The sequence below is a fragment of the Elephantulus edwardii genome, unplaced genomic scaffold (assembly GCF_000299155.1).
Source record: "Elephantulus edwardii isolate Elephantulus edwardi_28Jun2011 unplaced genomic scaffold, EleEdw1.0 scaffold00110, whole genome shotgun sequence".
NCBI classification, from domain to species: Eukaryota; Metazoa; Chordata; class Mammalia; order Macroscelidea; family Macroscelididae; genus Elephantulus; species Elephantulus edwardii.
This window is the reverse complement of record NW_006399860.1, coordinates 228,291-243,088: the sequence shown is the minus strand read 5'-3', so window position 1 is coordinate 243,088 and position 14,798 is coordinate 228,291. Positions and strand designations below refer to the sequence as shown.

Sequence of the window (14,798 nt, the reverse complement as noted above, 5' to 3'; positions counted from 1 at the left end):
AACTAAACAGTTTGATTACTGGTCTTCAATATGGATTGAGGCTCAACATCAAGAGATCAAAGATTCCCAAAGAAGAATGGGTGAATCCCATGGCTAACAGAACAAGAAGACATGCAGCTTCAGCCTAGGACAACCAGTAAGGTGTTAAAATGGGCTCCCCTTCCCCCTTCACATCAATGCCCCTTTTCAGCATGAAGAAGCCAGAGAGTCTGCGCCTCATTCCCAAATGAGAAACCTACAAGGGAATAAGACTATTTCTTTGTTAAAAAAAAAATTAATCACCATTAAACTATGCTTATCCTGTCTCTTCTGGTCCCCACTGGATCTTTATCATTTCCTTTGTCTATTTCACACACCCACCAAATTGTGCAGCCCTAAGATTTCATCACTGCTCATCCTCACCCTTCTGCTCCCAACCCGCAACCCCTGGTATACCCATACATGTTTTTCACAATAAGCAATTAAAGAAAAAAGAAAAGAAAGCAGAGGTCCTTACTACTGGGCCAAACGGCAACAACATGACAGATGGAGAAAACATGGAAACTGTCAATTTCATCTTAGTTGGTTACATAATCAACACCCTTGGTACTAGCAGTCAGATCAGGAGACATAATACTGTGGGCAAGTCTGTTCTCTGGAACCTCTCCCAAATACTGAAGAGTAATGATGTCAGTGTGAAGACTAAGGTGCACCTGATCCAGCCTATCCATGGTCTTTTCAGTCACTAGCTATACATCTGAGAGCTGGACAATGAATAAGGATGACAGGAGAATTGCTGCCTTTGAGTTGTGCTTTCTTGGGCTTGAGGAAGTGGGTGTAAGTAAAGTAGGGTAGCCAGGGTGGCAAGTTCAGAGGGGAAAGTTCTGCCTCATCTGCTACCTCTGAGCAGAAATGAAGGGGCTTTCCCCTTCAACCTCACCAACCTGCAGCCCCAGTTGTCATTTCCCTTCGGGAATTGGTAGGGTGTGGGAGGGTGGGGTGAGGAGAGGTGAGGCGGCTTGTCCTAAACAGGTCTCCCTGACCTGCTGTTTTGCAAGCCCAGCACAAACTTAGCCCCTTGGCGATCGCACCATTGCTATTGCCCGCCACCCACCGCTTTCCTGAAGAGCAGCCCGCTGGCCCGCCCACCGCAAGCTCCGTCAGGTTCCCATTGGCCAGTCTGACTCCCCTGCTCCTGTAGGGAAGGTGTGACTAGCATGGTCTCAGAAAGCAAGTGAGCACAGAGGGCAGGGCCACGGGGCGGGGCTGCCCTCAGGGACTGGGCACTTTGCACAGTGTGGAAACCTTTTCCTCCTGAGTCTTCAGTTGTGAGCAATTTAAATTCCTATAGAAGTTGGGGTGGGGGCTGAGAACCAAGGATGAGCAATGGGTGGGGCTGAAACTCCAGCATCCGTGCCAGGGAGGGAAGGCTGGTTTCTGTGAATCACAAAGTCTTAGTGTTTGAGTCTCTGAGGGGTCTGAGGCAGCCTTGGGGGCGTCGCCAGAGGGGCCAGAGGAACCAAGGGCTCCAAAAGCTTCTAAAAAAAAAACACCCAGTCAGCTCAACCCTGGGGGATGGCTAGAAGAGCCAGAGGCTGAGAGAAAGGGAAAGGTGTTGGGGATTGTTTTCAGTTGCTGTCCAGTCCACCCCCATTCATAGTGAACTATGAACAACAGACAGACCTGAACCTTGTCCAATCCTGCCCTATCCTCACAATCTCTGGTATGCTTCAGTCCACTGTTACAGTCACTGTGCCAGTCTATCTCTTTGAGGGTCTCACTATCTCACTGACCCCTCCACCTGTCCTAGCATGATGCCTTTTCCCAAGGATTGGCTTCTCCTGACAGCATGTCCAAAGCCTGTGAGATGAATTCTCCACCCTTGCCACTAAGGAGCACACTAGTTGTACTTCTCCAAAACAGATTGGGGTTTTTTCTTTTGACAGACCATAACATGGTCAACCTTCTTCATCAACACCACAATTCAAAGGCACCGATTTTCTATTCATCTTTAGTCATTGTCCAACTTTCAGATACACAGAAAGCATTTGAAAATACCAGGGCTTGGATCAGGTACACCTTAGTCTTTAAACTTACACCCTTGCTCTTTAGCATTTTAAAGAAGTCCTTGAACAGTAGACTTTCCCAATGCAATATGTCTTTTGTTTTCTTGGTTGCTGCTACCTTGGTAACTGATTGTGGATCTATCGTGATGTTGCCTGTCAGTCCAGTGGTGAGGAGTTTTGTGTTGTTTTTTTTTATATTGAGATGTAACACATATTGAAGGCTGTAGTCTTTGATCTTCTCCAGGAAAGGCTTCAAGTATTCACTTTCTACAGGCAAGGTTGTGTCAGTATAACAAGGTTATGTGGCTTAATATAGGCTGTTGAATCTTCCTCCAATCTTGGTGCCACATTTTTCTTCATATAGTCCAACTTCTTTAATTATTTACTCAGCATAAAAATTGAAAAGGTATGAAGAAAGAATACAACCCTGATGCACATCTTTCCTGATTTTAAACCTTGCCATGTTTCCCTGTTCTGTTCTAATAACTGCTTCTTGGTCTCGGGACAGGTTTTGAATGAGTACAATTAAGTGTTCTGGGATTTCCATACTTCTCAAGGTTAGCCATAATTTGTTTGATCTACGCAGTTCAGGGGTAGGGGAGAGCAATGAAGAGTAGGAGAGAACCATTTGTTTGAGGGAAACAGAATCAAATCCTGGCTGGAGAAGATTGGAGGTAGACTTGAGGAGGGTCTCTGAAGCTGGCCACCCCACCAACAGCCACCATCAATCCCATCGGCATTGTGCCCAAGACACTCTTTATACACACTCTCTGTGGAAACCAGAGGATGTAAGACAATGAATGACAACTGTTCCCCAGTATACCCCACAGGAACCAAGGGGGAGGACAAGGTGTGCCTGGAGGTGCTCTCTCCTAGGCAAAGGTCCCCTCACTACTCACCCCAGCTTCTAGGAGATTCCTGTTCTGGCCCATGCACTGTGGTTTGGGGAGATCCAGAGTGCTCCCCAATTTACAAGGTTCACATGCTGGGAAGAGCCCTAGCTCTGGAGCCACATAGATCTGGGTTCAAATCTCAGCCTTACCACTTAGTAACTGAATGGTCCTGAACATGCTACTTAAAGTTTCTGAACCTCATTTTTTTTTTCATCTGCAACATGACTGTGTGTCCTGAGACGTGTGGGTGGCTGGCAAGAGAGAATATATGTAAAACAGTCAGCACAGCCCAGGCATGGGGGGATGAGGGACAGGCGTGAGAGGGATCTGCTGTGCAGAACAAGGGACAAGTTTTCCACTCACTTACAATCTGTCTTCATCCTGACAAAGAAAGGTAGGCGCTGCCCATGGCCACACTGTGGAGACACAGGGTCCAGGCTGCTCTCGCGACTCTTTGAGCCTGACCCCCAATACGAGAGCCTGGCTAACTTAGGCACAAGAGGAGAGCCTTCCCTCCAGGGCTGGTCCCCCATGGCCCTCTCTAGGGTGGATCCCCCAGGGAAGCTCAGGCCGACCCCACCCTTTGAAGAAACCACGCCATACTGTCAGTAGAGGGACCCGCCCTGGGAGCAAGTTCTACCACCTCCATCCAGGCAGTGGCATCAACCTGGGCAAACTGCCAGGAGCAGCCATCGCGGCAGGCTATCAGCACCCCACCTCCAGTAACCTGGTCCTGGAGTCTAGAAAGAGAGTCCTCTCGGAGTTTCCTTAAGTCCACACTCAGGAAGGGGCAGCCCAGACACCCCTAGTTAGCTCAGCTTCCAAGGAACTGGAGGTTTTGAGGGGGCATAACAAAAATATCAATAACCATGGCTAACATTTACTGCAAAGGAACCCTGATGATACAGTCATTAAAATTAAAAGATAGGTGGGTCAAACCCACCAGCCTCTTCTCAGAAATGTGGCAGTCAACTTCCAACAAGACTGACAGACTTGGAAACCCTATGGGGCAGCTCCACCCTGTCCCACAGGGTAGGACTATGTTACTATGAGTCAGACTGACTGATGCCATTGAGTTCAGTTTGGGGGCTTTCAATATTTATTGCACAATTACTATTGACTAAGCTCTGTACCAATCACTCCACACACCATTTTCTTTAACCCTTGTGAAAATGTCTAGTTGTTGTGTTTTTTTTTTTTAAGATGAGATAGAAGAGGCACAAGAATTCTTGGTTGAAGCTAAAAAGCACTCAAATGCTAACCAAAAGGTTAGTGGTTCAAACCCACTCTGAAAGGCTGGTGATCTTCTTCCTAGAGGTCACAGCCCCATGGAACAGCTCTTCCACCCTGCACACGGGGTGTCATGATTTGAAATCAACTCAATGGTAACCATGAGCAAAGCTGAAGCAAAGCAGCTTGTTAACCTGTGTAAGTCAGAGATGGGGAATGGCTGACACAGAATTTCAAGAGACAGAGAATTTCGATTCAGAGCAAAGGTGTTCAGCTAAAAGGCCTGAGTCCCAGGGCACACAATCAGGGGGGACTCCAGCATGGTCTCTTGGCTTTTCTGCGTCTAAAATGGACACAGCAGGAGCCCCTGTTGCTATGACACTATCTGTTTTAGAAAGTGGATCCCAGGATGTGGGGTGAGAACTGTGAATGTGCTGTCCAGACAGTGGTGAGGTCTGGCTGTCATTCTCAATCATCACTTCCTCCCTGTAGACAGGGCAGGGGACAGGTCACCATCTCTCTGGCCAGGGTCAAGCAGAGCTGGGAAGGCCGTGTGGTCCCTGTGCAGATGGGGGGGTGCACAGGGTGCCCTCTGAGAGATCCACAATCCAAGGGGTTCCCAAAGTAGGCAATGTGGGGACCACAGGAGGCGAAGGGGGAAGTGAGTGTGGAGGAGTCAGCGTGGACACAGGTTTCCCGGCTACAGTCTCTCTGAGTGATCCAGGAGGTCCAGTCCATTAATGCAGCTTCTAGAGTTGATCTGACACAGAGAAATGAAGCAAGTAGATTAACGCAGAAGTGGGGGAACACAACTCTCAGTGTTTTATTGTTACTATTGTGAGGTGCCTTCAGGTCAAGATTCTGTTGAGTAGGACAAAGTAGAACTTCTCCATAGCGTTTCCAAGGCTATAAGTCTGTACAGAAGCAGATGGTCTCCTTTTCCTTCCTCAGAGTAGTTGGTGAGTTCAAAGTGTCAACCTTTCTGTTAACAGCTAAGCGTTAAACCGCTGGACTTCCGGGGCCTCTCTCAGCACCTTGGCACTTGGGAATCCACAACAGTGTTTCTGTGCACGTGTCCATGGTCCCTTCCAATTTTAAAACTGTTATGGGGAAAACATGAGTCCAATGGATTATAGCCGAAATTGCAGCACGTCTTTAAATACTCAGCACAGTGCCTAGCAGGTAGTGGCTGCTTGGGGGATATTTACTGAATGAGTGAGTGAGTGAATGCATGAATAAATGAATGGAATAGAAACTTAAGAGAGGCCAAGATCCCAGAGCTAGTGCCTCCCAGTTGCTTAAGGACCAGGTCTTCTCATTGCTGCATCACTAACAACTGTCATAAAGCTTGTCACAAAGCACAAGATGAGCAAATCCATGGAGTGCACATCTACTCTGTACATACAGACTCTCTACGAATTAGACTCAACTTGACTAACAATGAACGACACCAAGAGGTAGGTTTATGCTGTTTCTTTCAGTAAAATTAGAGGTGATGCCTGTAAGAATAGTTAAGTTTGATTCATTGTGGTGACTTGGTGACAGCAGCTGGAGTGTGACCCAGAATGCCCAAAGCAAAGACGAATGAATTCCCTCTGCCTGGAGGATGACAGGGAGCCTCCTCAGAGACACTATCAGTCTGGCATGGACTGAATTGTATCCCCACAAAAATGTGTCAACTTAAAGGGGTGCATTACAGGGTGGGCTGAGGAAGAGGAAGGGAAAGGGGAGGGGGAGAGAAAATGTGCAACAGTGAATAAATAAAAGGAAAAAAAACCCAACCACGTCAATTAGACGAGTACATGATTCTCATCTGTTTTTTTTTTTATTATTTTTGTGTGCGTGTACCGTCAAATCAGATCTGACTGGTACAGGAGGATATTGCGCCTCCTTCTCCGGCAGAGCATCTGGTGGATTCGAACCGTGTTCCTCTGGGATTGCAGTGCAGCTTCTTGCCACTAGGCCACCAGAGCTCCCCATGATTCTCATCTGTTAAGAAGAGCAAGGACCAGAGTGCAGCAGGTTCTGTGGCCCCAGGTTCACTACACTGAGAACCTCCTAGACCTAGAAGAAGACTGACACCCAAACACCTGGAGATCTCCAGGGGATGCCAGGCTGACAGATGCTGAAAGGAGAAGACGACCTTCCCCCAGAGCCAACAGAGACAGATGCCCTTCCTCTAGAACTGAGTTTTAATATCTAGCCTCCTCAACCTTAGCTCCACCCTCCACACCCATGGTAACAGCTAACAGCCATCAAGAAATCAAGGGATGCATTGCATTGTGAAAATCTGCTGTCAAGGACCTCTCAAAAGTGCTAAAGAGCAAAACTGTCAGTTTAAAGACTAGCATACACCTGATCCAAGACCGGATCTTTTCAACTGGTTTCTATAAATCTAAAAATTCCTAAGAGGATAAGGAATAAGGAAGACAAAGAAGCATCGGTTTGAGTTACGGTGCTGGTGAAGAGGATTGAACATCCAATGGACTGCCAAAAGAATAAATAAATATATCATGCTTGGTAGGGTGGAGGGACAGCGCAGGAAAGAAGGCCCTCTATGAGGTGGATTGATTCAGTGACTGGGGTAAATCGGGATGGGTGTATTGGAGACGGTGCAATTGGCACAGGACAGAGCAGAGTTTAGGGCTGCAGTATATAGGGTCGCTATGAGTCGCAAGCGACTCGATGGCACATAACAACAACAACCACCTTAGAGGAAGTGCAAACAGAGTGCCCCTTGGATGTAAAGATGGTGAAACTTCATGTCACATGCTTTGGGTATGTGTCCTTGGACAGACACATCATGCTGGGATAGGTAAAGAGTCATAGAAGGAGAATGACCTTCGAGGAGATGAATTGACATGGTGACTGTAACAATGGGATTCAGCAAAGAGAAAGGATGTGGCAGAATGGGGCAAGGGTCTGATCTGTTTACAGGGTCACTAGGAATTGTAGCTGACTCAAAGGCACCAACAGCAATAATAAACTTAGAGAAGGAGCCGTACTGGCATAGTGCCTGATGTATCAGGCTACTAACTCAAAAGCCAGCAGTTCAAATCCACTAGCTATTCTGGGGCAGAAAGTTGGACAATTCCCTCCTGTGAAGATTTGCAGACTCAGGAACCCAATGGAGGGGCACTATGAGATGGAATGACTTGACGGCAGTGGAGGTTTTGGTCTTTAAGTGGTGAGAGAATAAAATTCTGGTTTTCAAGTCATGCATGAGTGGCTGCGCTGCAATCCTGAAGGCACGCAGTTCGAGGCCACCAGCTGCTCTGCAGGAGAAGGATGGGCAATCTTCTCCCATGCGATTAACTGCCTCTGAAAACCTGCCTGAGGGTTAGACATGGGTCAGTTCCAACTCGACAGCACATAAGAACAACAACAACACATGTGGTATTTCTGTGACAGCAGCACTACATAGTTAAGACAAGGTCTTTTTGACAGGTGACGTGTGAGTATAGAAAGGCATGCCACGTGAGAGCACAGCCTGAGTGACTCCAACGATGTGTAAGAGGACATGTGCTTCACTCCGCGGACGGCACTAGTTGAATCAGGTACTTTCCCATTCCATAGTATTTGTTTCCTCTGTTTTGACAGTCAGCTGGAATCAGCGCCACCATTCTCTCCCCTCTACTCAAGGGCCCTGTGGTCCCTCCCTGGTTAGTGTCTCAAGTTGGAAATGACAAACAGGTCAGGCACAGAGGTTTCCACATCGGCCCACACCTCTCTGCAGCACAGGCCAGAGAAGCTGCCCAATGAAATTGGCCCTTCTCCCTTCCTCAAGGGCTCCCTGCCCCTCAGACGCCAGATTCTTAGCGTCCGGGCCAGGAGGAGAATGCGAACAGTGACAGTCTAAAGAGGCCTCCATTGTTCCCCTAGGAGTGACTCATACAGGGAACACTTCATCCCAACTCAACCGTGCGCTTTCCCAGTGCATCACTGAGATGACGCGATTGCTAGCCCTGTCAACCTCCATCACTCCCTCAGCTGTGAGAAAGTGTATGCTCCCTGGGCCATCCGTCTGCTTTCCGCTGGACACTGACCTCACCCCAGTGGATGGTGCTCTGTGGCTGCTGAACACAGGTGGGCAAAGATCAAGTAGGAAAGCTCCCTCTGTCTGGCAGACATCTGGGACCTTTGTCCCTTTGGTTCTGACGTCCACCTGACTCCTCTGCGACACTGGGGCCTCCCCTCAGCATGCCTCCCTCTGAAGGGAAAATGACAAATGCTATTTGGTGTGCAGTGGCTTTTTATTATGGATGTGAGTAAGGGGTGTGGGGCTGGGCCTGAGTGAAAGCATCTAGCGTGGCCAGCTCCTGGATTCCAGAAAGGAGTCTACTGTGGTCCCCAGGAGCTGGGGTCTATAAGGTGGGGGCACAGGTTCTTTGAAAAGGAGGCCTGGCCTCTACTTCCACCGTCCGGTAACTTTGGCTTTCCCTCGGGTCTTGGAGCTGCGGAGAAAGAGGACTCAGTCAGAGAGGTGCGGGTCACTGGGCGGAGAAGCCAGTCTGTCACAGAGGCTATGGGGGTCAAGAGGAATAGGCAGGAGCTGAATAGGGCAGCTACCCTACACCCAGCAGTACCCAGTGGGGAGAGGAGAGGGAGGGAGGTGAAGGAGGGAGCCCAAGAAGATGGCTGTGAGCTGAAGGAAGGAGGGAGGGGTGGAGCCCAGAGCCCTCAGCGGAGAGGAGGGACAGAGGAAGTGGGGGTGGCCAAGGAAGGGCCATCAGATACATACACTTTCTGGTTATCATTGATCCTGTTGCGGAGAACATTGATCTGCAAGGGAAGTGGGAAAGGAAAGAGAAGGGATGGAGATCCTATGCTCAGGGTCCTGCTGGCATAGAGTTGGTTGGTAGGGAGAGCAGAACAGCAGTGGAGGAAGAGGAGGAGGGAAGGAGAAGGAGGAAGGGCCATGCCATGCTGTTGGAACAGTGAAGGGTCTCAGAGACAGAAGCCAAGGAAGGGCCTCTGGGCTGCTTTGCTGGCCCCTTGCTGGGGAGTCCCAGGACCACAGCAGGCTCAGGACGAGGGTTCAGGAAAGACCACTTGAGAGCTGCAGATGAATGAAGCTGGGCCCTGGTGTATGGGCTCCAGCCCAGCCTGAGACCACTCTCCCCAGCTTCCCTGCCTGGCTGTCCACCCTCTGCCCAAAACTTGACCCTGTGAGGTGCAGCACTCCCACCACACCACAGTTGTAACACAGTATCTTTTTTTCTTTTTTGTTATCATAATTTCTAATTATTTCCTTTTGCTCCCCTCTCTTTCAGTTGTCATCAATGCAGTATCTTGGCCAAATCTGTGCACCGTCAGCCAATGACTGAGTTAAGCATGGAGCCAGAGGACAGGGAGAAGGTTCACAGCTCGGAGGGAATCAGACCACAGTTCACACTCATAGAGCCTTCAGTGGGAACCAGGCTCTGTGCTAAGAACCTTCCCAAATATTTGCCCACGAGATCACAGTGTAGACTTAATAGCTTAACACACCGGACCCAGTGCTCAGAACAGTGCCTGGAACATGTTATTATGTGCCATCAAGCCAAGTTTGACTCATAGTGACCCTACGAATAACAGATCTGAACCCTGTCCTATCCTGTGCCATCCTCCCTATCTCACAGAGGATATTTTTATTTTATCATCATTATCTCTGTAATCCTCACAATAGCTCTGGTTGGCACACTCAGCTGCTAACCAAAAGGTTGCAAGTTCAGGTCCACTCAGAGGCACCTCAGAAGAAAGGCCAGCCACTGTCAACCCTAGAAGCACTTTGATGCCTGTGGAGACTCCATAAATCGGGATCAACTCCACAGCGGTAGCTTTTCGTTCTCACAATAACCCTGTGCAGTAGCTCCTCTTGGTATCTGGGGGTGTAGGTGGGGAAACAGAGGCATGGCACAAGTTAAGAAACTTGGTCACACAGCTCCAAAGTGGCAGAGTCAGAACTCTGACCCAGGCAGCATGGCCAGAGTCCATGTTCTTCATCACCACGCAATGCCTGCACTCCTCTGAGAAACTGAGGCGGGGAGGCCATTTAGGGCCCTTCCTCCATTGTCTTTCCAAACTCTTTCCTCTCTGCCCAGGCTTCCTCATCCAGCGCTGGGGCAGAATCATGCTGTCATCCTTTTTCCGTATTGAGGGGAGTCATATTGTAGGCATGGGGGCTGGGGAAGCTCAGGAAAGGCCTCCTGGGAGGGAGGGGAGGTTTGGCTGGAGCAGCTGAGCAGCCCCTCCAAAGACAACAATGCACTCCTCCTTAGCCAGGTGGAGAGACCCAGAGGGCAGTGTGTCCAGGTCTGAGCACACTATGCAGGACCAGCGTGAGTGCTGTTGCTTTTCTGTCTCATATCTATATACCTGAGACCCCCATTCACATTCCTGGAACCCTGCAAGGCTGGGGACCTGAGACCCAGCCCACTGGTGGGCACTGTGGATAGAGGGGCTGCATCCATGGTGCCCTCCTCTCTGCATACAGTCCCCTACCCCACTCACAGGAATGTCTGCTGGGAGGAAGGAAGACCCAGTAGCTGGAGCCCTAAGAAAGTGACGCTGCTCAGTCCCAGCCAAGCTTAGGTGCCCCTCGCAAGAGCAACATGTGGGATGGGCACGTAACACTGCTGGGCTGGAGGTAAACTGAAGGCAAACTGGGATAGGGACCTGACTGACAGCAGAGGCGTGAGACCTGCTCGAACCAGGAGCTGGAGGCATCAGAGGCGCTGGAAGCAGGGCTTGAAGTAGTCAGAAGAGGAGCAGTGTGTGGCTCACCTCGTATTTCTGCTGCTTGAACTTCTCCTGCAAATCGAACTTCTCCGCCTCCAGGTTATAGATGCTCTGCCACAATTCCTTGGCCTTCTCCCTGCACAGCCCAGTGGGAGAGGGGGATTAGGAAGGGCCTCCCGGCTTCCTCCAGGTCCTGACCCAGCCCCGGGGACCTCAGCCCTCCTTCTTGTCCCCAGGCCTGCTGAGGGAGAGCGTTCCAGCCCAGTGTACTGCCTTGGCTTGGCCCAGCCCGGGGTCAGGCAGGGCCTGCACTCAAGGACACATACCAGGACCCGCCAGGGTTAAGTTCTAGGGGTAAAGAGAAGGAAGAAAAGCTAAAGTCACACCAGAGAAAACCTGGCTTAGTCTCCTTGCTTCCAACACTATGCAGGTGAGTAGGATGAGCCTTATCTTTTCCTTACTAGCAAAGCCAGGCAGCAGAGTGGGTAACATGCCAGCCACTAACCAAAATGTCAACTCTTTTCATCCACCCAGTTGCTCCACAGGAGTAAGATGGACAGTCGTAAGATGGACAGTGTCCTCTTACAAAGAGTTATAGCTGGAAACCAGTGGAAGGTAGCTGTGAACCTGGCTCAGCTTGATGGCAATGGTATTAGTAAGGCGGACTAGAGAGTCGGCCTCAGCGCCAAATGTGCCCGGGGAAATGTGTGGGGTGGTAGCGCCCCCTGGTGGTTACAGGAGGCCATGCCCTCTGCCCTGACTCCTACAACACTCATTGCCAAGTCCTTGAGATCACCTCCCAGCTCACCTCAGCTGGTCTTCATTCAGGTGGTCGATGGCCAGCACCTTCCTCCTCTCAGCCAGGATTTTCTTCTTCTTTTCCCGCTCTGTCTGCCTCTTCCCACTTTTCTTCTCTGTCTGAAAGGGGTGGCATAAACAGGGAAAACTGAGACCAACCCTTTTTCATCTCCCAGCCCTCCCTAAACCCAATGGGGGAAATGTTCTTCCTGCAAACCACCCCCATCCCCGCCCCCGCCCCCACTGCATCAGGATCTGGATTCCCCAGAGAAACTGAGTCGGGGAGGGGGGCAGGGTGAGTCAGTTTGGCCTCTTCCTCTTTGGTCTCCCAACTTCTTCCATCTCTCTACAGGTTCCCACTCCCCACCTAGGCCAATCTCCACAGCCTCCCCTCCCTGGAAGCTCAGAAAAATGACGAGGAGGAAGAGGGCTGAGGGTTTGGTACCCACCTGGGCCTGCAAAGCCAGGAAACCATGAGAGAAAGACCCAGAGAGAAAGACCAAGACAGAGACACAGAGAGAGGGCAGGAGTCGGGCAGGAGACAAAGGCAAAGAGAGAGGGAAGAAGATGATTCAGATCCACACGGCAGGCAGCCTAGACTATAGGATGTGACTCTGCAGGGCTGGGCTAGGCACTATTTGGTGACAAGGCTGTACCAGTGGTTTGGCTGGGGTGGGGGGTGGTGCGCCGTGGGGGCAGAGGCCAGGTGGCTGACCTGGCTCTGAGCTAGAGACTTTGGAAATCTAAGAGAATGTTTTAGACCCTTCTGCAATAGAGGAAATCAATTTTTGCATACCCATTCCTCCCTTGAGAGCAGTGTCTGGTGACATTCCCAGGGATAAACACAACCTCACAAATGTGCAGCACATAGGTGCTTTCTTATTAGCGCACTTGGTCTTCTCTAAGCAGTCAAAGCAGGCAATATCAATCTCAGCTTACAGATTTGGAAATTTAGGTTCTGAGACATTGCAGAAGGCCACACAATTGCACGTGGCAGAGCTGGTCTCCGCGCAGAACCCAGACTCAAGATGCAAACTGTACCAGCTGTACCTGACGCCCCCTGAGGGCCCCTTGAATTGTTCCAGCTGTACCTAAAACTCCCTGAGGGTCCCTGAGCCCCCTGAGGGCCCCTGGATCTGAAGAGCCCCAGGAAGGTGAAGCATTGTTGCTGCCTGCTCTGGCTGCAGTGCTCACCCCCGCCGGCGCCCCCTAGTGGACACCACAGCCCTGCTGAGGGGCAGCTCAGGTCTTGTGCAGGGCGAGGTCTCAGCCTCTTTTCCACAGCAGCTGGGAAATTCTTCTGGGATCTAACCTCAGTTCATCTGCTACAAGAGGCACTTCATTCCTCACAGATGTACCAGGACCCCCTGGCAACCGCTGTTGCTCCCTTGCCTACCTTCTGGATATATCCTCCAAAGTGCATCATGTTGGACAAAGCCTTCTTCTTCCGAGCCTCATCCTCAGCCTTCCTCCTGTTCTCCTCCTCCTCTCGTCGGGCCCTCTCTTCCTGATTGGAGGGGTAGGGTGAAGAAGAGAACACACTGATTGAAGGGGAGACATTTTTAATGCAGCTGCTGATGTTTATGGGCGGGAGCTCTGGAGGTGTAGTCCAGTGGGATGCACTGCTGGCCCAAGTGAAAACTTGCTTCTCATTCAAATCTACCAAGGGCTGGAGGGAGAAAATAGACAATCTCCTCCTGTGTGATTTCCACACACTTAATGGAGTCAGTTCCAAGTAAACAGCAGTGAGTTTTTGTTCAGTCTTTATGGATGGGCTAAGTCTTCTTCCCTTGTGCAAGGACCTATCCAAGGACACGAGGTGTGTTCACTGAATGAATGAGGATCTGATCCCCAATTTTGAGATGGTGAGGTGCGTCATGTGTTGGGGCTGCTAACTAAAAGGTTAGCAGTTCAAATCCACCAGCTGCTTCACAGTGGGGGAGACGGGAATGGGCAGTCTCCTCCCATAAAGATTTACAGCCTCAGAAAGCCAATAGAAGATTGCCATGATCTGGACTCAAAGGCAATGGGCTTGGCTTTTTTGGTTACATTCTCTCAGGGAAGCCTTTTGCCTGGGAAAAGAAGAAAGTGAGGGGACCCTCAGTTCCTAGACAGCTTAATGTGAGGAAAGAATGAAGACCAGAGAGGCAATAAAACATTAAGTTCATAAAGACGCACACATTGTCTTGTTCACCTGTGAGCTTTCAGCACCAGGGCAAAGCCTTGGGTTTAAAAGTGCTTGTCTCTTTCTTAATTTTTTTTTCCCCCTGTAATTCTTTTTTTTTTTTTACACTGGTTTACCTACAAAGTTTATATACATTGCCCCTCACACCAGATCCCCCCACCTCTCCAACGCATTAAACCATGCGACCCCATGATTACCTGCCCTCATCTATGCCCACCCCTTCCTTCCCTCCCCTTAGATCCTCATACACGTTTTACTACTTAGCTGTTTCTACAATAATGGTCTTATACAGTATTTGTCCTTATGGGACTGAGTTAGTTCAGTAAGTGCTTGTTTCTCGATTGACTGAATCAATATCCATAAGTAGAGGGGGATGCTGGAGTACTGCAGGGGTCTCCAGGAGCCAGAGGGGAGCTGGATGCTTGTCGAGGCTCTCTGTGGTGGGGTCAGGGTCACTCACAGCCAGCCGGTTCTGACGCTCCTTCTCCCGCTCATTCCGGATCCGCTGCTGCTCCGCCCGCTCTGCCCTCCGCTTCTCCTGCAGGGGAGATGGGTACGTGCAGGGAGGTGTCTTCGGACTTGCAGGGACCACGGGGAACTTTCCCTCACAGGGGTCTCGGGACAGTGGTTGCCCACATCTAGAGGCATTGTCACAGTCCATCCCCAAGGACTGTACTCCCAGCCAGTTTACAGGCAGGGGCACCCAGTGCCCAGGTGTGCCAGTGCGAGGCGGCGTCCTGGTAATGGAAGGCAGGCCCACAGTGGAGTCTGAAACAATGCATTGTTCATAGTGGAGTCCGAGAGAATTTGGGAAACGGAAATGCTGGGTAGGCTACACCTAGTTGCACCCCGGTCCAGCCCCAGCGGCTGCTCTGTGCCCAAAGACAGTGCCTCCACAGAGGCCAGCCAGATTAACACATACATCTG

The 14,798-nt window shown here is 50.3% G+C and overlaps 1 protein-coding gene across 1 annotated transcript in view; it reads right to left on the bottom strand.

The window, feature by feature from the left end:
• Window positions 1-8,576: 8,576 nt before the first annotated feature.
• The window catches only part of TNNT2 (troponin T type 2 (cardiac)), a 16,807-nt gene continuing 10,585 nt past the window's right edge, over window positions 8,577-14,798 (bottom strand). The window contains exons 8-14 of the mRNA XM_006892108.1: window positions 14,332-14,409; window positions 13,083-13,193; window positions 12,136-12,141; window positions 11,697-11,806; window positions 10,934-11,024; window positions 8,910-8,950; window positions 8,577-8,622 (exon numbers count right to left, since the gene is read on the bottom strand). Of these exons, the coding sequence (XP_006892170.1) occupies window positions 8,577-8,622; window positions 8,910-8,950; window positions 10,934-11,024; window positions 11,697-11,806; window positions 12,136-12,141; window positions 13,083-13,193; window positions 14,332-14,409 (483 nt within the window). The remainder of the gene's footprint in view (window positions 8,623-8,909; window positions 8,951-10,933; window positions 11,025-11,696; window positions 11,807-12,135; window positions 12,142-13,082; window positions 13,194-14,331; window positions 14,410-14,798) is intronic.